Genomic DNA, 25,783 nt, shown 5'->3' on the forward strand with positions numbered 1-25,783 from the left:
TATTGGAACAGGAAGGAGCCATCCCCTCACTTGTAATATTGCATTGTTACTGTAAATAAAAAGCATACATTTTATTCTATATTTGCCAAGTGAAATAACAGATTTTTTTTTTTCAATTTTGATCTTTTTTTTGTAATGCAGTACTAAAATACTGTAAATAACAAATAAAATATCTAAAAATAAAACGTTTATACATTAATGGTTAGGAAATTAGATATAAAGAATAATTGGGATATAAGAATCAATGGGGCAAGAAGGAACTAATAAATACAATTTTATTTATAAAAAGAAAATCCCTTTGATCTGAAAATGAATGAAACAGTAACATTGTTATTTTTTATCTTTCTATCTCCTGTCTTAACAATGTTTAAAAATCCGATGGTCTGTTTGATAGCAGCAGTCAAAATAGCTGCTGTATTTATGTAATGACACCTGGCTGCCCTTTTAAAAGCCTGCTGGGCAGATGGACTGGGCGCACTAACCTATGTTATTGAAATGAGGGGAGGGAGAGGAGCTGTGTGGTCCTATAATTCTTTTTGTCCTAGAATGACAATGCTTCTTCTCCATAGATGCAGTATAATAAGTGTTGTTGGACCCTTTCTACCTGGTAATTGCCACTGCTGTCTAATAGATCTAGGGCTACTGGAATTGCCGTTGGCCAGCAGGGCTCGGATACCCTAGGAGCTTCAGCTTCAGGACAAAATAGTGTGTGTCAGGGGCAGACTGACCATTCGAGCACTCGAGCACTGCCCGAGGGCCCGGGGTCAGTAGGGGGCCCCATGAAATGCTCCTGGTACCTTTTTATAGGCTTTTTTTGAGTGTGGGCAAGGACACAGGGGCCCCATGATCCCCTATTGCCCAGGGGCCCCATGAGTTGTCAGTCCGCCCCTGGTGTGTGTGACTGTAATGGTGATACAAAATGGTTTCATGTATTCCTAAAGTATTGCTGATTTTGTATCAGCTTTGTAAAGTACGTAACCACCATCAGACTAATTACACAGTTTAAAACAAAATATGAAATCACTTTTAATGCCACTGCAATGGGCACAGTCTGTTTAGAATTCACAATCATAATATGTGCATCTGCATCTTTCTCTTCTAGATGGTGTACAGAATACTGTTTCATCTTCCAGTGACCTGCAGCAGACACCGCCTCAGGCATTGCACTACGCTCTAGCGAATGCACAGCAGGTGCAGATCCACCAGATCGGGGAAGATGGCCAGGTCCAAGTGGTGAGTAGTCTCCTTCTCTCTTCTTTATAGAATGACAAATAAATACAAACACAGAATGATGTTTATGATCAGTTCTGTAACATTAACAAGTGGACCTTCTTATCAGACATCATCCTTCCTCAAACCCAAGGGCAGTGGCATTCTTGCTCTGATTGAAATGTTCCCTCACTCATCTGTGAACAGGCTTAGCTTCAAAGCCACTGCAGTACCTTTATCCCAGACATGTGTCAGGGAGTGCTTGCTTCCATCAGAGCCTAGTCACACAGGTGCTTTGTTTTATGACTGATTTCTTTTAAAGCTGAACTCCAAGAAACTTGAAAATTCCTCCTTGCAGTGGGGCTGCACCTGCACTGCAACTGTTTAACTGCTCCTTTAGGTCTAGGTGGCATGTAAAAATAGATTTACTTACCTGATCGTCTGCTCATCCATGCTGCTAGACTGGTCCCTACAGCATCTTCTTCCCCATGATCCAGTGGTCTAAGGTTCTGATGTCCTCAAGAGCCGTGTAGGGATCATAGCCCTGCTCTGGACATGAGAACACCAAGGTACAATCCACTGCCAAAGCATGGAGGGTTGGGTATGTGAAACTGCTTTCACTCTTCTTTAGACTAAATAAGCAGGTAATTCTTGCAGTGTGCGCACCGCTTCACTGCAAGGGAGAATTTTCAGATATCCTGGACTTGGGTTTAACAACTAAAGAGATGGAATTATTTTAATAAAAGCTGCAGATTTAAAACGGTGGAAAATTACTTTTGAAATTACATTAATCTTATAAGAGATTTTACAGACTGGATTTTCGACTGTAACCCAACAGTTAGCAAGGTTACTAAATACACTTCCCTATATACTAGATAGAATTTGCAAATCTGTTTAGACTGAAAGAGGAAAGACTTAGACTGATGGTCTCTCTTCTATATTCAGCTTTACTAAGAGGAATCAGAGATTTACCTTCTGAACTCGGACTATCTAACCCCTGTAGAGTTTTGGACACCACAGATCCCCACCTTGTATAACACATGCCCTTTCTGGAAGATTGAAGCCCAGGTCAGGGATATGTAATGCTCCAGGCCTAATAAAATGTCTACACCCTAAATCACTAGATGGAGGAATACTGTGATAACACTGGTTTATGACTACAATGCCTTAAAACTTAGGACATTTCTCAGCAGATAAATAAAGAATAGCTGAGACTAAGTACAATCTGTGAATACTGAAAGGTAGTAAATTCTGGGGGTTGTATGTCCAATAAAGGGAAGTTCATTTCCTCTGGCGATGGAGTTTTCCCAGAGAATGTCAGGTTAACTTGCAGAAATATTTCCTTCTGGTTTCAGCCAATCAAAGTCTGAAAAATGACACATAAATTCATGCTTGATAGCTACAGCTTGGATTGGAGACATAGTGATTTAAGTGCTGTACAGTGATCACAGAGTCTTACAATCATAGGAAATGAAACCGCAGTTATTTATGAGATTAGAGCATCTCAGACAGGTTGAGTCTTTGTGCTTAACACAAAAAAAAAATTGTGTCTACTGTCTTTTTGTTGCACTCAAGAAAAGGTATTCTGATTACGTTCAGAGGATTTGTATAGACATGCCACAAATTTCCCCCAAAATATCTCCTTTCCCCTCTAGAGCAGGGGTAGGCAACCCTGGAGAGATAGATTTACCTGAACAACATGGAAAAGATCAAAGATCACTAGTTTGCAACATAGTTCATTGTAAGGACATAACCTCTCAAGGCCCTATTAAAAACATAAAGAAGGCATAACCACTTGGTTACTACATCACTAAGCTTGTCTCAAAATACCATCCAAGACCACCTGTTCTTTAGCTCCCTCATTACGCTCTCCCTCCCCCCCCCCCCACCACCACCATGCTCGCCTCCAGGATTTCTCCAGAGCCTCTTCCATCCTCTTGAGCTCCTTACCACAATCTGTTCAACTATCTTCTACTCTGTCCACCTTTAGGTGACCACTGAAAACCCATCTCTTTAGCGAAGCCACTACTGCCTCTACCTAAAAACTAAACTTTTATTTTCTACATCAGCTCATCCCCCACAGTTATTACCTTTTGTATCACTTGACCCACCTTTGTAGATTGTAAGCTGTAACAAGCAGTATTGAATTGTATTGTAAATGTACTGTCCGCCTACATTTTGTAAAGCACTGCACAAAAAAACCTGGTTAACTACTTGCCCTCTGGAAGATTTACCCTCTTTCATGACTAGGCCATTTTGTACTGTTCGGCACTGCACTATTTCAACTGGTAGTTGTGCGGTCGTGCAATGCTGTACCCAAAAGAAATGTATGGGTTTTTTTCATACAAATACAGCTTTCTTGTTTTGGTATTTGATCATCTCTGCACGTTTTACTTTTTGCGCAATAAACAAAAAAAGACCGAACATTTTGGAAAGAAAACCCAATATTTTTCACTTTTGGTTATAAAAAATATCCAATAAACCCAAAGTTAGTCATAAATTTAGGCCAAAATGTATTCTGCTACATGTGTTTGGTAAAACAAATCCCAATACATGTATATTAATTGGTTTATGTGAAAGTTTGACTGCCTATGACATTTCTTGAGATGCTAAAATGCCAGGGCAGTGCAAAACCCCTTCAAATTACCCCTTTTTGGAAAGTAGGCACTCCAAGAATTTAATAAGAGGCATGGTGAGTATTTTACAGATATCATTTTTTTCAAATGGTTTCGAAAAAGAAAAAAATACGTTTTCCAAAAACATGTGGCAACAAATGAAATCTGCAAAATATTCACCATGCCTCTTAGCAAATACCTTGGAGTGTCTCCTTTCCAAAAAGGGGTCATTGGAGGGGGGCTTCTACTATCCTGGCATTTCAGGGCCAACATTAGAAACTTATGCCACATACCACCCACTTTTGAAGACCAAGCCTTTTCTGACACTTATTGTTCACATGAAAACTGTTTTTTTGCTAGAAAATTACTATGAACCCGCAAACATTATTATTTTTTTTTAAAGCAGAGGAACTAGAGAATAAAACGGTGGGTGTTGAAATTTTTTACATCACACAGCTAGTGCTGGCCGCGAACAGGTCTGATCCTGCTAACACTGTGTTTTTGGGGACACTATACAAAGGAGACACTAGTATAATTCTGTTCATGATCACTATATTGATCCGTACAAACACTATACTAGTAATGGCGGTGATCAACAACCTATAGCGTGAGTGCGATAGTGTGTGAGCAATCTAACACTAGCTGACCCTGGCTGGGAGGGGTGCTAACTGACCCTGATGTTATCTGATGTCACTAATGGCAGGAATCGGTGAAAAATTCTATATACTGACACCGTACTAATGGCACTGGCTGGGTGACGAGGTGATCAAAGGGTTAATAGTGGTGATCAAAGAGTTATATGTGCTAATCTGGGCAGCACAGTGGCTAAATGGTTGGCACTTCCGCCTGGCAGTACCAGGGTCAGTTCGAATCCTAACCATGGCACCACCTGGCTGGAGTTTGCATGTTCTCCCTGTGCCTGCGTGGGTTTCCTCCGGGTACTCCGGTTTCCTCCCACAATCCAGAGACATGCTGGTAGGTTAATTGGATCCTGTCTAAAATTGGCCCTAGTATGTGTATGTATGAATGTTAGTTAGGGGCCTTAGATTGTACGCCCCTTGAGGGTTAGGGACTGATGTGAATGTACAATATATATGTAAAAAGCGCTGCATAAATTGACAACGCTATATAAGTACCTGAAATAAATAAATAATCTAACGTGTGTAAAATGTAGTGGTTTTATTCGGTGCCGTGTTCGTTCTTCTCTACCTGGACCGACAAGGGGACAGTGGAGGACGCAGGCGTGTTCACACCCTGAATTAGAAAGCGACGTAAGATTACGTTGCTTTGCCCAGAGCCACTGCTCGCCCCCAAAATGCGGGTAAGCAGTCAGCAAGTAGTTAAACAAAAGACAAAAACCCTTAAACAGTTTTTTTTTTTTAAATCTTCAATACGGTATTTTTTTAAAACTTTTTTTGATAATTTTTTTATTTTTTTTAAACACTTTTATCAGAATAGTACAATGTTACCATAGTAACATTGTACTACTGTGGGGGGGTGATCAGTGATTATTTTTACACTTTGCTTTGCAGGAGAAATAAAGATAATGTCTCCTGCAATGAAAGCTTGCTGTCATGAACCTAACTCATTCATGAAGGTGACAGCTCATTTGACAGCTCAATTGGCTGGAGCGGGTCACATGGTACAGGGTGCTGTGATTGGCCCCATGTATCATGTGACAGCTGTGGGCCAATCACAGCTCACTAGGAAGAGAAGCAGAGCTGTTATGAATCAGATTGATTCACAACAGCTTTGCTAACATTGTGATCATGTGATCGCATAGCAATCACATGATCACCAGGTCCCGTTCATCGGGATCTTCATTCCACTGTGTTTGCTGAACACAGCAGTTGTGGGTGTGGAGTGCTGTGCCCCTTGTGTTAGTACAGCCAGAGCAATGTACCCGTACGTCACTTTGCCTGTAGAGCAGTACATTGCGGGCGGGAAGGAAGTGGTTAATAATAATATTATAGAGCAGGCGATTAGCCTTTGCATTGAAAGTGATCTGGGTGTCTGCAAAACCACCTGCTGACGTCCATGACCCTCCGAAGGTACCACTCATTCCCCACCCATGTATCTTTGGCTCCATTGTCCCACCTGCGGACCCTGGACTGGCATGGCGGGTAGAATGGGGGAGACCAGCAGAAGTTTATTTGCCGATATCCTCTCTAACAAATGACCATGGAAGCAAAGTGTATTATTTCACTTCCGGATTCAGCTGTTCTGACAACTTTAGCAGAAGGAAGGGGCGGGGGGGCATTAAGGGTCCTTGATGTCTCAGTAAAGAGAACCTGTCACAGCATAATGCTAGTACATAGCATAGAGGGCTATTGATAAACAAGTGCACGAATGTCATGTGACATAAAAAATGCCACTACTACCATTTTATTCTCCAGGGTCTTTGCTTTCAGAAAATGTATAATGTTGAGGAGTTTAACTGATCATCAGGCGTAAAATGCACATTTTACCATGTGTACCAAAACTGAAAAAAAATGGCCCTGGTAGGTAAGTGGTTAATGAGTTTAGGGGTCAGTAGTAAGTTACACAGAGTTCAGTGGTAAGTAACCCAGAGTGCAGAGGTCAGTAGTACTGTAGTAACACATGGTAAGTAATATGTAACAGTGCAGAGGTCAGTAGTAAGTAATGCAGAGTTCAGTAGTATATAAGACAGAGTGCAAGGGGCTAGGATTAAGTAACACAGACTGCAGGAGTTAGTAAGGCACAGTGCAGAGGTCAGGAATAACTACACACAACACCCCAAGCAAAAATACCCACCTTCTGCGCTGCTAAGCCAAAATCACCCACAGCACAAATTTTCCACTTAATACAGATTCAGGGGTTCCCAGCAGAGTGAAGGAATTTCTCCCAGGTCTCCCTTTAACCATGTTGTATGACATGTCTGAGGTGAGAAAGAGCCCAGGGACCTCCCTCTGTGCTGCAGTGCCTATTGCCACTGTAATCTGAGGTCTGAGAGATGGCAACCACTTCTGACAGAGGAGCAGCACAGCAGTCATGATCTACCCATCACATTGGTGCAATTGGCTTTGGTACTATAGAGAGAAACAGCTTTTATTACGCCTTGTGATCTCATCACCCAGCTTTCTGCAGGGTAGCTTCTGGGAGCTCAGTTTCTATTGACATAGGCACATACCCCAGAACTACATCTCTTGAAGGAACATCCCTACTTTAATGGCATTCCAGTCTTAGTCGGGAGGGTTAAATATTGAGTTGTCCCACCCTTTGCAGCTATAACAGCTTCAACTCTTTTGAGAAGGCTGTCCATAAGGTTTAGGTGGGTGTCTATGGGAATGTTTGATCATTCTTCCAGAAGCACATTTGTGAGGTCAGGCACTGATGTCCGACGAGAAGGCCTGGCTTGCAGTCTTCACTCTAATTCATCCCAAAGGTGTTCTTTTGGGTTGAAGTCAAGACTCTGTGCAGGCCAGTCAAGTTCCTCCACTCCAAACTTGCTCATCTATGTCTTTATGGACCTTGCTTTGTGCACTGAAGTGTAGTCATGTTGGAACAGGAAGGGGCCATCCCCAAACTCTTCCCAAAAAGTTGGGAGCATGCAATTGTCCAAAATGTCTTGGTATGCTGATGCCTTAAGAGTTCCCTTCACTGGAACTCAAGGGCCAAGCCCAACCCCTAAAAAACAACCCCACACCATAATCCCCCCTCCATCAAACTTTACACTTGGCACAATGCAGTCAGGCAAGTACCGTTCTTTTGGCAATGGCCAAACCCAGACACGTCCATCGGATTTCCAGACAGAGAAGCGTGATTCGTCAATTCAGAGAACACGTCTCCACTGCTCTAGAGTCCAGTGGCAGCGTGCTTTACCCCACTGCATCGGACGCTTTGCATTGCACTTGGTGATGTAAGGCTTGGATGCAGCTTATCAGCCATGGAAACCCATTCCATGAAGCTCTCTACACATTGTTGTGTTAATCTGAAGGCCACGCGAAGTTTGAAGGCCTTTAGCTCTTGACTCTGCAGACAGTTGGCGACTTCTGTGCTGTTCAGCATGTGCTGACCCCGCTCTTTCTGAAATTTTAGGAAGGATCCACTTCGTCCAGTTGCTTTGTAAAGCACAAAAGCGTTGTACAGAGCTAATTGAAATAAATATACAGACACTTTTTTGTACCAGTGTCTAGCTTTACAGGAAACGAAGTACGGCTTCATCATCTGGTCGTTGAAGTTCACCCCTCCCATGGTAAGGTTATAGTCATGGACACCGAGGGGCTTCTCAACAACACCAGCTGCTGCAGAAATTTGGATGGTTGTGTCCTCATGAATATAAGACAGAACAAAAACATCCTGTTTGTTTTTACACTTCACTGCAAGCAATTCACAATTTTTTAAGCAGGTTTTGTCCCCATTTCTAAGTCGGGTACTTAAAAGCCGTTGGGGGAAGCCCCAGCAATTAGGTTGCACGGTGCCACATGCACCAATTCCAAGATTGTACAAATGTCTAAATAGTGTCTTGTATAAAAATGGTCCATGTATAAGTGGTACCCCATATGAAAAAAGGGTAATACCAAGTCCCAAACTATCTTGCCACTGCTGTCCATGTAGTCTGGGCATCCAGGGGACTCCATGTGACTATATTGTTCCTCGTAAATCCGAAAATTACATGTATAGCCTGTTGCCCTATCACAGGTCTTATACATTTTGACTCCACTGCTGTTACGCTTGCTGGGGAGAAACTGTTTGAATGCAAGGCAGCCAGAAAAATTAATGAGGGAGTCATCAACGCAAATGTTTTGCTGGGGAGTATACACATCTACAAATTTTTGGCTCAGGTGCTTTACGAGGGGGCTAAATTTTGTAGAGCTTATCATATTCAGGGTCACCCCGAGGACGACAGAGTGTATTGTTGTTGAAATGAATAAATTGCATTATATTCTCATATCTATGCCTGGTCATGGCAGCAGAAAATGCGGGCATATGATGAATCAGGTCTGTAGTCCAATACAACCGCAACTCATTCTTATTAGTAAGCGTAAGGGCTAAACGCAGGTGCTGGCAGGTGTCGGGGCTGATCCTGCTTATGCTGCATTTTTGGGGACACTATACTATTGTGAATGCTGGTATAGTTCTGATCTGATCAAGGATCCATTCAGACACTATACTAGCAATGAAGGTTTATTTGTGTATGTGAGTATGTTCCTGGCAATCAAAGGGTTAAATGTTATGAGTGATGTAGTGGCGGGCAATCTGATGCTATCTGGGAGGGACACTAATGCTATCTGAAGTCGCCCGTGACACTAATATGATGATTAGTAAAGAAAAATCTGTACACTGTAATAATGATTGGATCAGCTTTCTTCTCTCTCTGGAACGGAATGTGCTCCATGAAGAGAAGATGTGTAATATATACAAAGGCACAGGAAGACCTCTGATTCAGTACAGCCAATCAGCAGGTCCAGGCAAACATCATTGGCCAGAATCTGATGAGTGATTGGTGCTATACTGAATTACAGCACTGGTGGGCGCACCCCCCCTGTCCGTGAACACGGAGGGATCGCGGATCATGTATATATATATATGTGATTTTGTGCAGGGTGTTCGTCCTGTAGCAGTCAAACTGCTGTAGTGTGGAGGGAAACTGTTTAAAAGACTTTGGTACCGCAAATAACTGAATGCAGTACTGTCAGGGTTAAATCATGCCAGTCTCTCCCAGGCCGCCAGCAGCGGAAGGCAAAGTGTCTCATATCAAGTCTGAATGGAGTTTGGGCTGGAAGTTTTCCTCGGAGTTCCTATTGTCAGTTTGATAAGTTCAATCTGTTTTGTTTTGCCTCTTATGAATAGGATAACTTCCTTCCAAAGGAAATGAAGCTGTTTGATATAGAGGGAGCTGTGTTTCTTTGAAAGTTACAGCAATTGTTCTCGCTGTAAAAGAAAAAAAAAATAGACTTTTTGACTGAATTCCAAATTGTGCATCTTTAATCTGCTCTCCATACAGAAGTTTTATTCTTCCCAGAATATGGTCAGTGAGAAAATTAGATTTTTTTTCTGATGGTTAAGAATCCAGCATGGTGCACAGCAGAGGTTCTAAAACCCCAATTCCAAAAAAGTGGGACACTGTGCAAAATCTACATAAATACAGAATACAATTTGCAGATCTCATAAACGCATATTTTATTCACAACAGAAAATAGAAAACATATCAAATGTTTAACTGGTTCCCGCCCGGCCTATTGTACAATGATGGCCGGGTGGGACCGCTTTCTTTCTGCCACAGGGCATGCAGTGCTGTGATCGGAGGTGAGCTGTGTCCCTTGGACACAGCACAACGCCGATCAGGGTAAAGAGCCAATGACGTTGGCTTTTTACCATGTGATCAGCTATGTCCAATTACAGCTGATCACATGTAAACAAATGCAGTTTATAAGCATTTCCTTTCTGAGGAAAGGAAAGCCAATAACCAGCTTTCCTGTGACAGGGGACGTTTACACTGATAATCGGGGAACTGATCATCAGTGCAGCCTATCAGTGTCCATCAGTGCAGTCTTACCACTGCACATAAGTGAAGAAGAAATTTTTCTTATTTGCAAAATTTCATAACTGAAAAGTTTTTTATTCAAAGTTTTCTGTCTTTTTTTTTCAAATAGAAAGCTCTATTTGTGTGAAAAAAAGATAAAAATTTGATTTGGGTACAGTGTTGCATGACTGTTCATTTGTCATTCAAAGAGCAACAGCACTGAAAGCTGAAAATTTGCTTGGGCAGGAAGGGTGAACGTGCCCAGTACTGAAGTGGTTAAACTGAAAAAAATTTACCATTTTAAGAAAAAAATAAGATAATTTTGAAATTGATGGCAGCAGCATATCTCAAAATAGTTGAGATACGGCCATGTTTACCATGGAGTAGCATCCCCTATTCTTTTAACAACACTATAAATGTCTGTGAACTGAGGAGACCAGTTGCTGGAGTTTTGGGAAAGGAATGTTGTCCCTTTCTTGCCTCATATAGGATTCCAACTGCTCAACAGTCCTGGGTCATCTTTGTTATATTTTTTGTTTCAAGATGCATCAAATATTTTCAGTTGATGAAAGGTCTGGACTGCAGACAGGCCAGTTAAGCACCCGGACTCTTCTACTATGAAGCCGTGCTGTTGTCATATATCCAGTATGTGGTTTATCATGGTCCTGCTGAAATTTGAAAGGCCTTCACTGAAAATAGATGTCGTCTGGATGGGAGCAAATGCTTCTCTAAAACCTGGATATATCTTTAAGCATTGATGATGCCTTTCCAGATGTGCAAGCTGGCCATTCTGTTTGCGCTAATGCACCCCCAAACCATCTGAGATGCAGACTTTTGAACTGATTGCTGAAAACAAGCCAGAAGATCCTTCTCCTCTTTAGTCCGGAGGATGCTGCTCCTATGGTTGTCAAAAAGAATGTCAGATTTCGATTCGTCTGACCACAGAACAGTTTTCCACTTTGCAACAGACCATTTTAACCGACCTTGGGCCCAGAGAAGACGGCAGTATTTCTGGTTCATGTTCACACATGACTTTTTCTTTACAAGATAGAGCTTCACCTTGCATTTTTGGATGGCTCAGCAAACTGTGGTTGGTCATAAACAGTGATTTTTGGAAGTGTTCCTGAGCCCATGTAGTGTGTCCATCACAGAATCATGCCTGTTTTAAATGCAGCGTTGTCTGAGGGCCCAAAGATCATGGGCATCCAATATTGCATTTCAGCCCACTCCCTTGCACACAGAGATTTCTCCAGATTCTCAGAATCTTTTGATATTATGTACTGTAGATGATAATATATTTAAATCTTTGCAATTTTACATTGAGGAACATTATTAGATTCAGCTTTTCATAGACTGGTGAACCTATGCTAATCCTTACTTATTAGATGTTAGTGACCTGTTGCAAACAACCTAAGTTTCAAAATGTTCTTCTAGCTCTTTCTTGTTAATACCACTTACTTTGCCAGCTTTTTGTTCCTCTGTCCCAACTTGTTGCTGGCATCAATTTCAAATTTACCTTCCTTTTTTTTTAAATGGTGTATTTTCTCAGTTTAAACATTTAATATTTTCTATTGTGAATAAAATATTGGCTTGTGATATTTGCAAATCATTGCATTCTGCTTTTATGTAGATTTTACACAACATCCCAACTTTTTGGGATTGTAGGTTCATATCTTACCAGAAACATTGTACAGGGTTCCTCCCACAATCCAAAAACAATGCTGGTTACTTAATCAGTTTTCATCACATTCTGTGTTTGAGAACTTTAGATTATATGTTCTTTCAGTATAAGGGAACATTTTTGTGTGTTCTGTGTACTTTGTAAGGTGCTGCTAGAATTTTTTTAATTGTATGTAACAGAAGGTGCTTAAAGTGAATCTGTGTTCAGGCTATGGCCATTCAAGTATTTCCCTAGTTTTAAGAAGCAGTAAATGAGATTCAAGCCATCACTGAGCTTCGTAGTTGTGGACACTTTGGGACAATTAGTTCTCAGTTTATAAAAAAGGTACTTTGGGTATGATAAGCCTTACAGCTTTATGATGTAAACAAAGTACACCTGATCTATGTTTATATTAAAAGGCTGCCAAGTCACTGTTAGTAAAAGCACAGAATGATAAAGCTGCTAAGAATCCAACTACAACCTCGTTAGAGTGCTGTGAGCTTTGAAAATGAAATGCTCCACAGTGCCGGCAGCTACAGAAGTCACTGAGGAATTGATCTGAAGCTTATGAATTCCTTCTTAAAATATGTAAATATTTGAAAATCCATAACCTGGCCACAGATTCACTTAATGCTTGCCACTAACTGGCCAATCTGTTGCCCAATAGCAGTCAGTTTTCCTGTTATAACTTTTAGTATAGCTTTTTTAGATCGGTAAGCATATGGGAGTATATGGCACAGAAGTCAGCAAAGATCAAGTTGACTTGGCCAGACATTGATGCTACTCTGAATTTTATCCCTGGCCTCCCCCGTTCCCCCCACCCCCCTTTAACTGAGCTTTCTGCAGAGGGCAGGAAATCCTTATTATTACCTGTCATTTTCTTTCTGTCTCTTACAGGGACACCTGCATATTGCACAGGTTCCACAGGGAGAGCAGGTGCAAATCACTCAAGACAGCGAGGTAATCTTTCATATTTTTTCCCCTTTAAGATTATAAAGAAATTGAGTGCACTGTATGTCAGTTATGGTGTACTTACATACTTTCACAACAGAAATGTAATTTATCTTGATTGATTCCCTGAAAAACAGTTATTGGCATTAAATCCAAAAACAAACATTTTAATATATTCTTAGCCACTCTTAGGTGTGGTATCTGTCTTTTTGGTCTTTTTTTAGGCTTTTATCTTTTATTTTCACCTGTTGATCAGCCTCTAAGTTTGTTATTTTTCAAATTTCTTCAACAGACCAAACTGTCCAGCAACAGTGGCAGACTGGTAGACTGTTAAGACAAACCATTTGCCACTGACAGGGGTGCTTACAGTGGTCAGCTTTTAGTAATTGAGGAGAAAACTTTTTCCCCAAAAGGAAAAGAAACTGTTACTATAAGTTCTTAAAAGTGTTAGCTGGAGTTCAACTTTAATTTGTTAGCCAAGTCTGTCTAAATCTGCTAGTGCATCTAACACTACTTCCCCCAAGACTGACAGCGCCGCTCTCCAAGGATGGCTCTGTTGCTCCTCTATCCAGAGTGGAGACACCCTAAGACAGTGTGTTACTGGCAGAATCACCAGGTGAAATAAAGGGGGAAAAAAGCCTAAAATCGAGAACAAATGCAGCCATGACATTTATGGTTTGGTAAGCTACAATATAATACATTTTTGTTTTTAAATTTAATACTGCTTTAAGCTCATTCTTTTTGAAAGTTTCAGTATAGTTTTTGCCCTTGTCTGGGGAAAGGGAGGGGTGGGAGATGGAAATGGGGAGAACCTGCTCTGGCAGGGACCTTATGGTTAAAACCAAAAATTTATTATATTGCAGCTTACCAATCCTTAGATGTGGTGGCTGCATTAGTTTTCTTTATTTTAGGCTTTTCCCCTCTGTTTTCACCTGGTTATCTGGTCAGTAACAGACCCTCCTGTATTAGAGTGCCTCCACTCTGGATGAAGGAGCACAGGGGGCACAGCAGCTGGCAGCACTGTAAGTCTTTGAGGCGGGAGTGTTAAATGTGCTAGCAGATTTAAATAAACTAACAAATAGAAGCCAAACTCCAGTTCACACTTTGTAATAAATTACAAACAGTTTTTTTTCCTTTTGCGATAAACGTTTTACATGATTAATAAAAACTGATCTTTGTAAACATCCCTGCCAGTGTTACATGGTTTGTCTCATCCATGTAAACTGATACATCTGGAAGAGAGCTTGTGCTTTTGGAAAACAAAAGACTTACTGGTTGGATCACCAGATGAATATTGAAGAAAGAAAGCCTAAAAAGAAAACTAATGCAACCATCACATCTAAGAATTAGTAATCTGTTACTCTGCTTGGCATGATCTGTCCATGCAATCTTCAAACAATATTGTTCCTTGTGATAAATTCCACCATCTGTGTTAATAATCTAGTTCCATACACAGTGATTCCCACCACCATTCATATATGCGCTCACCATTAGGTGTGACCTGAATGCAACCAGGTCAAACGCTTTCCCCAACCTGGGGCAGATCTCAGATGTTGCTCCACTGTAGCTGGATATCCTCCATATCATATAGAATGCTTTCCACTTGCCTGGTGTGGCCCTTCAATTCTCCACTATCAATTCTGCAACCAAGCTCATGCAACAGAGGATGCCATCATGTGTAGTATGTTGTGAAAACACATTTTATTAAAGGTATTGCACTTACATTAAAAGACTGATTACAAGCACAAACTGTGGCCATGGCTCTTGCATCACTTCTGGTCTTGGGACTCGGCACCTGGCTCCGCCCAACGCGTGTCATCACGGCCACGTGACTTCTTCAGGTTCTTATTCAGTCGCCATATATGAACCGTGTGGGAGTCACTGTGTGATTATTAACATGGATGGTGGAATTTATCACATAGAACAATATTGTTTGAAGATTATTATAATTTATAAACTGGGACTATGCACAAAAATTATTAATTGGAGTATTTTCATATCTGTTGTTTATTCACATTTATTAGTGGATCACAGCTGTGTTATTGCACCATATTATTGATTAGGAAAGGTGCAACCAAAATATTTATTTTTGTATATGTATTGGGGTTGATTTACTAAAACTGCATGGTGCAAACTCTGGTGCAGTTCTGCATAGAAACCAATCGGCTTCCAGGTTTTATTGTCAAAGCTTAATTGAACAAGCTGAAGAAGCTTGGAAGCTGCTTGGCTACCATGCACTGCTGCATTCTGAGTGCTCCAGTTTTAGTAAATCCCCCCCCCCCCCCATATGATCATAAATATCTAAAAATAATGTCCAGAATAGAAGAAAGTTAGCATTTCCGGATGGCTGCAGCACCTCCAGAAGGAATTAGATATTGTGGAACAATGGTATGCAATCTAACTAGGCAGCTATAAATTTGCTCCTTTTTAGCACTGGGATTAATAGAGCTCCTGCTGTACTTCTTGGGCTACCCAGGTGTGCGCACTGCAGGTCTCATAGACTGTAGCGCTGCAGTCATGTCTTTGCCTGCCTCTCTTCCATTCACAACATAGTTAGCCCCAAGCTTTGATTTGTAAATGGTCAAGAAGAGTGGGAGTATAGGAGACCTGCAGCGCTTGTGTCTGAGCGAACAGGAATCACAGCTCTACTAATCCCGGCATGTGAAGGTGCAAATTTGATAGATGTATAATAAAGCCTGCATCACAGGAGGTTCCTTTTAAAGTGAAGTTTATTTGCCTAACCATGAGAAGTTTATTGTGCCCGGAGTTGGGCTTTAAGCCAGTTATTTATTAAATGTACTTCTTGAGATGCAAATAAAAACCTGCTTTTATCTTTGGTTTTTCGAATATTTTATTACACTGAGCTATTTTAGGTAGTTTGGAGCCATTGTTGGGTTGTTTTTATAAAACCATCTGGCAATGATAATGTGCAGCAGTGGAAGTAAATAAGGGGGGCATTTATAAAACCTGTGCTGTGTATTATGGATCCTTCATTATTATTTTATGGTTTCTGCTTTTTTTATATAAATATTACATATTTCTTTGGTAAAGCGCAGAAATTGCTCAGTTTTCAGCCATCACTGGTTTTTATGAACTAACCAATTAAATGCCACCATTTTCCTTCTTGGCTTTGATTGGCATGCGGTTGGCTTCTGGCCTTCCATTGTGATTGCAGCTAAATACCAAGAACACTGCCGCAACCATCAGAACTTATTTGTGTTCCTGACACTGGGGGAAAACTGATGACATTACAGGAAAATCAAATATTTTAGCCCTTGTGGTTTTTAAAGACCTGTTTCATATCTCAGCCGGGATTGCAGTTTGCAAGTTTTGTCAGTTATGAGTTTCCAGAAAAGTCATGGACTCGAATTTGCAGGATCTTTTCCTCAGTAAACTGGATTTTTACAATTGAATTTGCAGTATGAGGATAATGGGGCTGAAGGTGTTACAGAGACAAGCGTTTTTCTTTAATACCGGTGTGTATGGTTAGTTGGCAGTGAACTCCTCAGACACTCTACAAATGTTTGTATGGCTCCTTTGAAATGAAGAGAGAATTATGGAGTGAGTGTACAAAACACCAAGTTTATTACATTTCAGTATTCATTCTGAGTTTCATCAGTCTCTAGAATGAATAAAATCCTATGGTAAAGCTGAGCTCCAACTCCAGGTAGATATAAAAAACATTATATAAATTAATGCATTTCTGTAACCATGAATTCATTATTGAAATGTTTTAATTGATAGCAGTGTATGTGCCCAAATTAAAAAATTCCTGCCTCAGCCCAGATCATACACTGTAGATCTAGACCAGTGGTGGGCAACCTTTTTTTTCAACTGAGCCAAATCTCGCCAAAACCACGATTGAAAGTTATTTTGAGAGCCACATTTTTAAAACTGAAAATTCATCCCCCATATAGTAATTCATCCCCCATAGTAATTCATCCCCCATAGTAATTCACCCCCCATATAGTTATTCATCCCCCATATAGTAATTCATCCCCCATATAGTAATTCATCCCCCATATAGTAATTCATCCCCCATAGTAATTCATCCCCCATATAGTAATTCATCCCCCATATAGTAATTCATCCCCCATAGTAATTCATCCCCCATAGTAATTCATCCCCCATATAGTAATTCATCCCCCATATAGTAATTCATCCCCCATAGTAATTCATCCCCCATAGTAATTCATCCCCCATATAGTAATTCATCCCCCATATAGTAATTCATCCCCCATAGTAATTCATCCCCCATATAGTAATTCATCCCCCATAGTAATTCATCCCCCATAGTAATTCATCCCCCCTATAGTAATTCATTCCCCATATTGTGTCAATTCACTTACCTTTGCTCCGCGCGTCCCTCTCGCCGTGTTCCCGCGCCGTTCCGGTCTTCAGGGCGGACTGTGAGAGGAGAGGAGTTCGTCACGCTGCCCCGCCTACATCCTGACAGCCAATGTTTGCCACGCTCCGCGGGCCGGATTAAAAGGTCCGCTGGGCCGTAGTTTGCCCATTGCTGGACTAGCTGCAGAGTCCTGACTTTTGGGGCGGCCGCCCGAGAGGAGGGAGGGGAGCGGACGCCCGGCACACAGAAGAGCCGCATTGAAGTGTGTAAAGAGCCGCATGTGGCTCGCGAGCCGCGGCTTGCCGACCACTGATCTAGACTAATACACAGAATGCCTGCATAACTCCAACCCATTTCCACCCATTTGTTCCTCTTTCCTCTGGGCTGCAGTGAACACATAAGGTCACACTACTATTGTTTATGTCAGATTTATCATTCTGACACAAGGTCACACAGACATTGAAACCTCTAGCAGTTCAATGAACATGTCTATCTCTGCCCCTGTAGGTGAGAAATCATTTGGCAGTTGGCAAGCTTTGAAGTATCTAAAGATCCTTTTACATGAATGATCTGATGGGACCCTCCATTCAGCTCTATGGACCGAGCGGGTATAAACAGACTTTGTGTCCATTTACACTCCCTTACCTCCATCTAGGCAGATCGGATTGGATGACAATCGGGTGTAAACAGGCAGCGGACTCTGTTTACACCACTTGTCCATGGAGTAGAGCAGGCTTGGTCTGTGTATGCTCTGCTCAGCGGAGGATCATCTGACAGATCCCATGGTGATCTAATCGGGGTATGCCCGTGTGAAAGGGTCTTAGGGCACCTTTAAGAGGATCTGTAGTGAACATTTATTTTTTGCCTTTTTTTTGGATATTGAGTGGATTGATTGATTACTTTTCCTGACAGCAGTTAGCAGAAAGGCAGAAGATGTTTACTGCCTTTTCTTCTTAAAAATTAACATGCAAATACAACAGAAAATGGCGATCTGATGAATTTGTGTACTTTAAATATCAAATTCACTGCTATGGGGGCACAAACTACTGCATAGGAATGTCCTCATTGTTGGGGGGGGGGGGGGGGGGAAGAGACACAAAGACACAAACTACTGTGGGGAGATGCCCCCATGATGGGAGGGGCAGAGACAAAAACTACTGTGGGGAGATGCCCCCATGATTGGAGGGGCGGAGACACAAATTACCATACAGAGATCTCACTTTTGTGGGAGGGGCAAAGACACACTACTGCATTAATATCTCCCCACCATTGTGGGAGGGGTGGAGATGCAAACAGGAAAATCATACCACTTTTGTAACTGTGGGACACAAACCCCTGTAGGGAAAGTTCCCCATTGTGGGAGGGGCAGAGACACAAACTACTGTAGGGAAATCTCCCCATTGTGGAAGGGGCAAAGACACAAACTACTGCAGGGAAATATCACCATAATGGGATAAGCAAAGACTCAAACTACTGCAGCAAAAGAAAGCTCAATACCAACATTTTAGAGATATTAATAAAACAATTCAGAGTGCCATTGACCACTCCATGCAGTAATATTCCTTTTAGGTGGAGACAACAATAAAATGCATTCTGTTTTCTGGTTAAAATCAAGTAATCTCCCCAGATGGGGATGAAAATTTTACAAAATAGAACACTTAGACGTGGAGGAATTACAAACTTTGTGAGTACCGAGTACCGGCTGTGGTTAAGCCTTTTAAACACAGGCATACATGAGGGCCTGTTTTATTGCCGGCAAATGGCAGACTTGTGAAATATTGTCTGGGTTAATAGACTTCCTAGTGAAAGCTGACAAAGGCGGCTCTTAGAAGAACTTTCTAAAAAATTGTCACAGCACAGCTTGTTAATTTCCCCATTAACAGCTCTATTTGCATTGTTTTGTAGGGCAACTTGCAGATTCATCAAGTCCACGTGGGTCAGGATGGCCAGGTAACCTTTGTCATCGTTAACATCCACTTTGCGGAAAATGTCCTTGTGTTTGTTTCTATTTGGTCCTGTATAGACAGGCTGATCTCATCTCACAAAACTTGCAACCACAAACCAAACAAAATTACTTTCTATGACAAACAGAGCCGCAAAGATTGAATGCTGTCTCATTCTGAGAGTAAATTAACAAGACAAGAATATCCTTTCCATGAGGGCTTCACTTCATATTCTTGTGGTACCGAAAGTAAGTTGTGTAAGTGAACAAAGGGGGATCGCTTAGATAATAAGAATCACTACCCCCCAGCTCACGTTGAGTAAGGTAGTGAAGTACATCATGCTCTGTCCAGTTGCTGATATTTAAAGGAGGGACTGATGTTTCATTTGATGAAATGGAATTATTGTGCACTTGACATGTAAAGCAGAACTATAATATTTTTTTGTCAAGGACACAGTCCACGTTTTGCTAAAATTTAATAAATGCGTTTGCATCAAAGTGGGTGTAAGCTCTTACATATACCCACTGAAGTGAATGGCCTCAGGTGATAAACAGAGATAAAAAACAATCCTCCTACATAAATTGTACCTGTTTATCTTTAGCCCTCTCTCCTCTACATCTGTTCATAGTCATGGGCGGACTGACCATTTGGAAACTCGAGCACTGCCCGAGGGTCCGAGGTCAGTACGGGGCCCCATGAGATGCCCCTGGTACCTTTTTCATAGGCTTTTTTGAGTTTGGGCAAGGACACAGGGCCCCCATGATCCCCTATTGCCCGGGGGCCCCATGAGTTGTCAGTCTGCCCCTGTTCATAGTCCAGAATTTACACAGCATTTCTAAGCTTCCAGAGGTACAGGGCAGGGATCTGATGGCACATACTGCAAAGCATAGATCACCAAGCTGAATGTAATCTGAGATCTGAGTGGAGGGGAAGGGCACAACCCCCGCTACACATTCTCATAGAGAAACATGCATAGCTGAGACTGTCATTCACCTACTTGTGCTGGTGGGGGGACAGGGCTGTCTCCAGGGATTCTCTGGTGTCGGCATTGACTGTCAGAAGTGACTCATGCAGATAGCAGAGTATGGAGAGAGGAGACAGAAATCATACTAGGTGCTTTGGATAGAGGCAAGTACACACTAGAGAAGCCTATGTTTGAGTTTTACAACCACTTAATTAAAAGAAAAAAATGCATTTATTACATTTTTGGGCTCATGTACACTGAACATTTTTATCTTTGCTGTTAGTGGTATCTAATGGTTTTTTTTTTTTTTTCTACCTCTAAATGCCCCTGCATGTTAACCTATGTGTCCATGTACACATAGGCGTTTAGATGCAGAAAAAACCCCACTCCAAGCGTGTCCAAGAGCAGCAGTGTTTTATTAGAAAAATGGCTTGATGTGTGTGAACGCTAGGCGCATTTAGCATTTGAGCAATAATTCATTTCACTGGCCACAATATATTATTAATATATGCGTTTAAAAGTTTTTTTTCTGCCACAACGTTGCTGCCAGGCGGAATTGCATCTAGAAGAGATGACCAAATGTCTAGTGTGCACAAGGCCTTTGCATTCAAGCCTGCAGAGCATTACAACCTCTGTCAGTGCATAGTGGGTGGAATGTACAGGTTTCTGCACTGTATACATCCCAGCCTCAGCTCTGTAGGGAAGTATGGATCTACTGTTATGGGGCTGGAGAAAATAATCAATAGAGTAAAAGGGCGGTAACATCACCACACTTTATTGAAATCTGTTGACAAGTGTGATGAGGCATTGTATCACCTCCTCACTGACTATTGTAACCCCCTTATTGGTGATTGAATGGCTGAAAGTGACAGGGGGTACAGTTCCTTCCACAGTATGTGTACAACCCTGGCCACTGCCTGTGCAGCTAATAGGGAAGCGGTTGGGGGACAGTAAAAATGCAGTTCAACCATTGAGGTTTAGTGCAACTCAACCACAAATGTGAACAAGCCCTGAGGGGGAACTGTGGAAAGCATATGACCTCTGAACTGTGTAGCCAGCAGAGATCAAGCCAAGGGTTCATTAAGAAGCCAATGTCCAGCTGGGAACTTATTGAGAAAGCCACAAGAAATAGACTTGCAAATATGTACCATAGAGAAGAGGATTCTTAGCTGGGTGCTGCAGGCAGCCATTTTGTTCTGTGTTGGATATCTGGAAAATGATACTATTTTAAGTGATCCTGATTGTAGTGCAATTTAGGCAAGACTCACTGAATATTTCATACCTCAGCTCTCCCTAAGCCGCTTGCAGCTGTATCCGACCATTTCTGCTTTAGGATGCAAAGCCAATTCTAACAACATTCTCTCCAGGCAGAGGGTTTCATTGGATATCGTGTACTGGTTATGGTATATCTTAAATATGTCAACAGTTTATAAAGCCCTGTGTTCTGGTTTTTATGTATTGGCTGGTATTCCCATTCCAATATAACTGCGTGGATTTCATGTTGGTGGTAACATTTCTTTGTAATGCTCATGTTATTTCTGTACTGCTATGACATTGGTATATTAGTTTTTCATAATGGTCTTTAGAGTTAATTATTCTCAATGTGTGTGTATGTAAACTGTGGGTTTATATTGTAAGCACGTGCCTTTACCTACGTGTTAGGACATTGTCTATAGACATCTGCATACAAACTGTTCTAAAACCTCTTCCAGCTAGTTCAAACCAACATATGTTTAATTTATGTTCTGATCTCCCCCAAAACAGACAGACTACATGGCTACATTTGTACCCTCCTACATAGGATCCCTTCCTTTTGTAGCATGAGGATTATCCACTGCGTACTCTTCCCAGTTGTCTGATGTGAATCTGTTTCTGGGGTGTAGAGGGGTATTGCTCGAACACATGGGTTTTGTTAGCTCCCTCAGTGTTAGATTAAACTCTGGGAGACTTCTCAACACAATCAAATAAAACTGTTCTCAGTTACTCAGTTCACGAAACAATTAAACGTTTTCTTTGTTCCGAGTTAGTTCAGTTTCCAGTGCTACAGTGTAAAGACTCCATAAGTTCATATCGAGGACTCGCAGTTTTCGTACTCTGGCCCTCTGACGGTTTTTGGTGATGCACACTGAAACTTATTCATCAGAAATGGATTTGACCCAGAAGTTTATGGCTGAGCTGGAGGCTGCCTGTCTCTGTCTGAAGGGATTAATCTGATGACTAAATTCAGCTCTATGTTCTTTTCAGATGGGAAGTTGGTATTGAGCGTGAAGGCTTGGAATCTGGGTGTGCCAAGAACTGTGTTTATGCCTTAGGGACCTACAGGTGGCCTCCTGACACTTTTCAGTTTATTTATGGCTAAATTGCAGATTATAATTTGCTGTGATACTGCTGTTCCATCCACCTCTGCATCATGCCACCACCACAAGAATAACCTTAAAATCTGCTTTATAATCTGGTTGTTGTTTTTTTAACCTCTGGAATATTTTATTTGATTTTGTTTCTCTTTTCCGGTGTTGCTCTTTTGTTTTGTTTTTTCCTTAAAGCAGAACTCCACCCAAAAGGGGTGCCACATTTGGCATTTTTTTTGGAGGGGGGAGTAGGTAACTGTTTTTGAAAGATACCCATTCCAACGTCTGGGTCATATCGCTGTGGTGATCTGAGCCAGAAGTTCAGCCAGCTCTCCTAACCACCGTAACCTTCTGGGACACTTCACAGTTCACAGAAGACAGCGGCCCATTCACAATGCGCAGCACACTTCATGCATGCACAGTAGGAAACTGGCCTTGAAGCTGCAAGGCTTCACTTCTTCTTTCCCTTACTGAAGATGCCAACGCCAGCCCCCGAAGCTGATTGAAGAATCAGCTCGGGTGAGGACATGGCTGCACCCCCAGGACTGGTAAGTGTCCTTATATTAAATGTCAGCAGCTACAGTGTTTGTAGTATTTATTGATTTTTTGGGGGAGGAGCCCAGAGCTCCGCTTTAAAGTGTCCCTAAAGGCAAAATTTTATTTTAGCTTTAGACAAAGTGGAGAGGAATTAGAACATTTGTCTGTTTTTATTGTCGTCTGTGCCCTTGTTCGGGAGATTCACCGTCTCTATCTGCCCTGTTTAATGCTATCATCAAAAGGAAAGTAAAGAAAACCCCAAATTTTGGGTTGATATCAGAACAGGAATAGAGGGGAAATCTTCCAATGGGGACACTAATTTTGTTGACCCTTGTGACACCATGGGATTCACTCACTTTGGAGGAATTTCCTCTCACTTCCTGGTTTGGCTACAGGATGGGAAGTGAAGGTAAATCTCCCCCACTGCTCCAAAACATTATCAAATGAATCCTTTAAAGGCTTTCAATAAATGAGAACTCCAAGTCAAACATGTTGTGGGAACTGGGAGTTGTAAGTCCTATGTGTATGCATTTCAGTGGAGGAATCGCTATATATAAAGGCCAAAAAACAGAAGATTCTCTGTTAATCTTGTCACTGACATACAGTAAGACATGTATGAAGATAGAAAATCTTTTGATCCAGGGGATTTATGTGCTGGATATGCTTGAACAAAGACAAAAATGAAGGATTGTACAATAGTTTGTACAAATTCTTTGAAAAAAAGGATTTCCAGTCATGCTTCATCTTTTTTCCCAAAGTGCTGCTATGGGTGCAAAAAATTGCCCTATCCTGACATACATGTAGAGGAGCAAAGTGAACTAGTGTTTCTGCTGTGGAAATGTTAGTCCATAGAAGTGGCCAAACCAGAGGAGGAACCTGGAGGAGGTGGGTTCTTTAGATGTCAATCACTGATCTGGGGGTGCATGAGTAAAGGGAACTTATAGGAACATGCTTGCAACCAGTAACGTCAGGACTCCCAGGCTGCTAACTTGTTCCAGGTCATTGTCTGGTTAAGTAGTAACGAAAAACATGACAGCCTCAAAGACTGCACAAGGCAAGGAAGGCAGCTCCCATATTTTTATGCTGACAGGCTAGTGGAGGAAGAAAAACCAATCTCTTCACACTTCTGCTTCCCTTTACAGACAGTATAATAGAAGAAGGATGTAATAGATGTTCTTGGAGAGTGAATAGAAAGCTCCCAATGCTCAGGCACTGTGTTTGTAGTTTTGTTGCTGGGGAACAGTGTCTTCAGTCAGTTCATGTCTTTGTGGCATCTGAAGATTACACATCTGATCTAGAATGTCCGTGCCAGAGCATAACTCTAAGCTGTCCTCTTGTCTCTGCTAAATGGAAGTGTATCACGTACTGTTTGCCAATGTCTCTCTCATACACTTATCTCAGAATAGTTACGGCCAGAAGAAACATCACATTTAAGAGGGAAATACAATAATTAGTTGTAAAACATGTATTTTATTTTTTTACTTTTAGCATGGATTGAGAAAGTTATGTCAAAGCTTCGAGCCCTCTTCTCTGGAAACATAGTGTTTTGGGAGTTTACTTCATCCTGTCATTGGTTCACATTCAGACAGCAAAGCACACAGGAGCCATCCTACTAAGTGGCAATGTGGTCTGAGAGTGCGCCATCCATCTACCGCTATATGTTCTTGTGGCTTGATGAAGCAGCAGCATGGCTCCAGAAGGGGCATTTCAGTGGCCCGTAATAAAGATATCTGATTACACTTCGGGATATTTGTTTGAAACTGAACTGCATTATGTTTGCTCCTTATCTATAGATACTAAAGTTAGATGCTACCTGTGAACCTAAAGTGTGTTTATGGTCAAAATGTAAAATCATATATTAATTTCCACATTATATTTCAACTATTTTTGGCTTACTCATATTAATCTGAATAATCTTGAAGTTTGTAAACTTACTTTGTGAAGATCCCCACACATTTACTTCCTTGAAGCCTGTGACAAGTATTCACTGTGCACTTCTGACAATGATTTCACAGAGCCTGTATTGTTAACCCTTTGAGGACCGTAAGATTTTGGAACTCCAAAAGAATCAATTTTTTTGTTTTTAAAGTTCGTACACTTCAGTTGCTGTAACTAAGCCATTTCCTGAAATAATTGGCAAAAAGCCAGATCCATTTGTTGTTTGTTGATAAGAACTAATATTTTGACTCAAACCAAAAAAAAAAAAAGAGTTTTAAGTTCTTAATCAGATGATACACGCAATTAAAAACATGGGACAAATACATCCCTTGGTCCTCAAAGGGTTAACTGTGGTAAAGGTGCCCATAGAAAGACTCTTGGCCGTTCTTCCTGATTTCAACATGGTGTTAAAAGGAAGGTTTCAAGTCTCTTAGACAAGAAGACATCCCCAACTATTCCTACTTAGGGTTGTCCTGGTTATTTGGGCTGGTAAGGCCAGTGCCAGGGTTGTCTGTACCTGTTTTTTGTATTGTCTGACCGTGCAAATTCAAGTCACACAAAACTATATCCTCATGAGAGGATCATTGACAAAACACATCCTTTGCACACACTTCTGACCATCTCTAAGGTACATTGCAGTCAGAGCTGAAAATTTAGCTTTACAATTCATACAAGGATCAGATCCTGCTTCCTTCCACTGCTGCTTGGCTTCAGCTTTTCACCTAGTCAACAGCTCATCCCTTTTTTGGCACCTACTGTACTTGTCTGCTAGGGTGCCATTCT

At 41.4% G+C, this 25,783-nt stretch overlaps 1 protein-coding gene across 1 annotated transcript in view; it reads left to right on the forward strand.

Moving 5' to 3' along the window:
• Positions 1 to 25,783, forward strand: part of BANP (BTG3 associated nuclear protein) — a 454,339-nt gene that overhangs the window by 283,554 nt on the left and 145,002 nt on the right. Inside the window, exons 9-11 of the mRNA XM_089654123.1 lie at positions 1,103 to 1,233; positions 12,869 to 12,931; positions 19,176 to 19,220. Of these exons, the coding sequence (XP_089510249.1) occupies positions 1,103 to 1,233; positions 12,869 to 12,931; positions 19,176 to 19,220 (239 nt within the window). The remainder of the gene's footprint in view (positions 1 to 1,102; positions 1,234 to 12,868; positions 12,932 to 19,175; positions 19,221 to 25,783) is intronic.

This window comes from Staurois parvus, unplaced genomic scaffold, assembly GCF_062004578.1.
Source record: "Staurois parvus isolate SC_StPar_1 unplaced genomic scaffold, SC_StPar_1.0 ptg000745l, whole genome shotgun sequence".
In the NCBI taxonomy this organism is placed as follows: Eukaryota; Metazoa; Chordata; class Amphibia; order Anura; family Ranidae; genus Staurois; species Staurois parvus.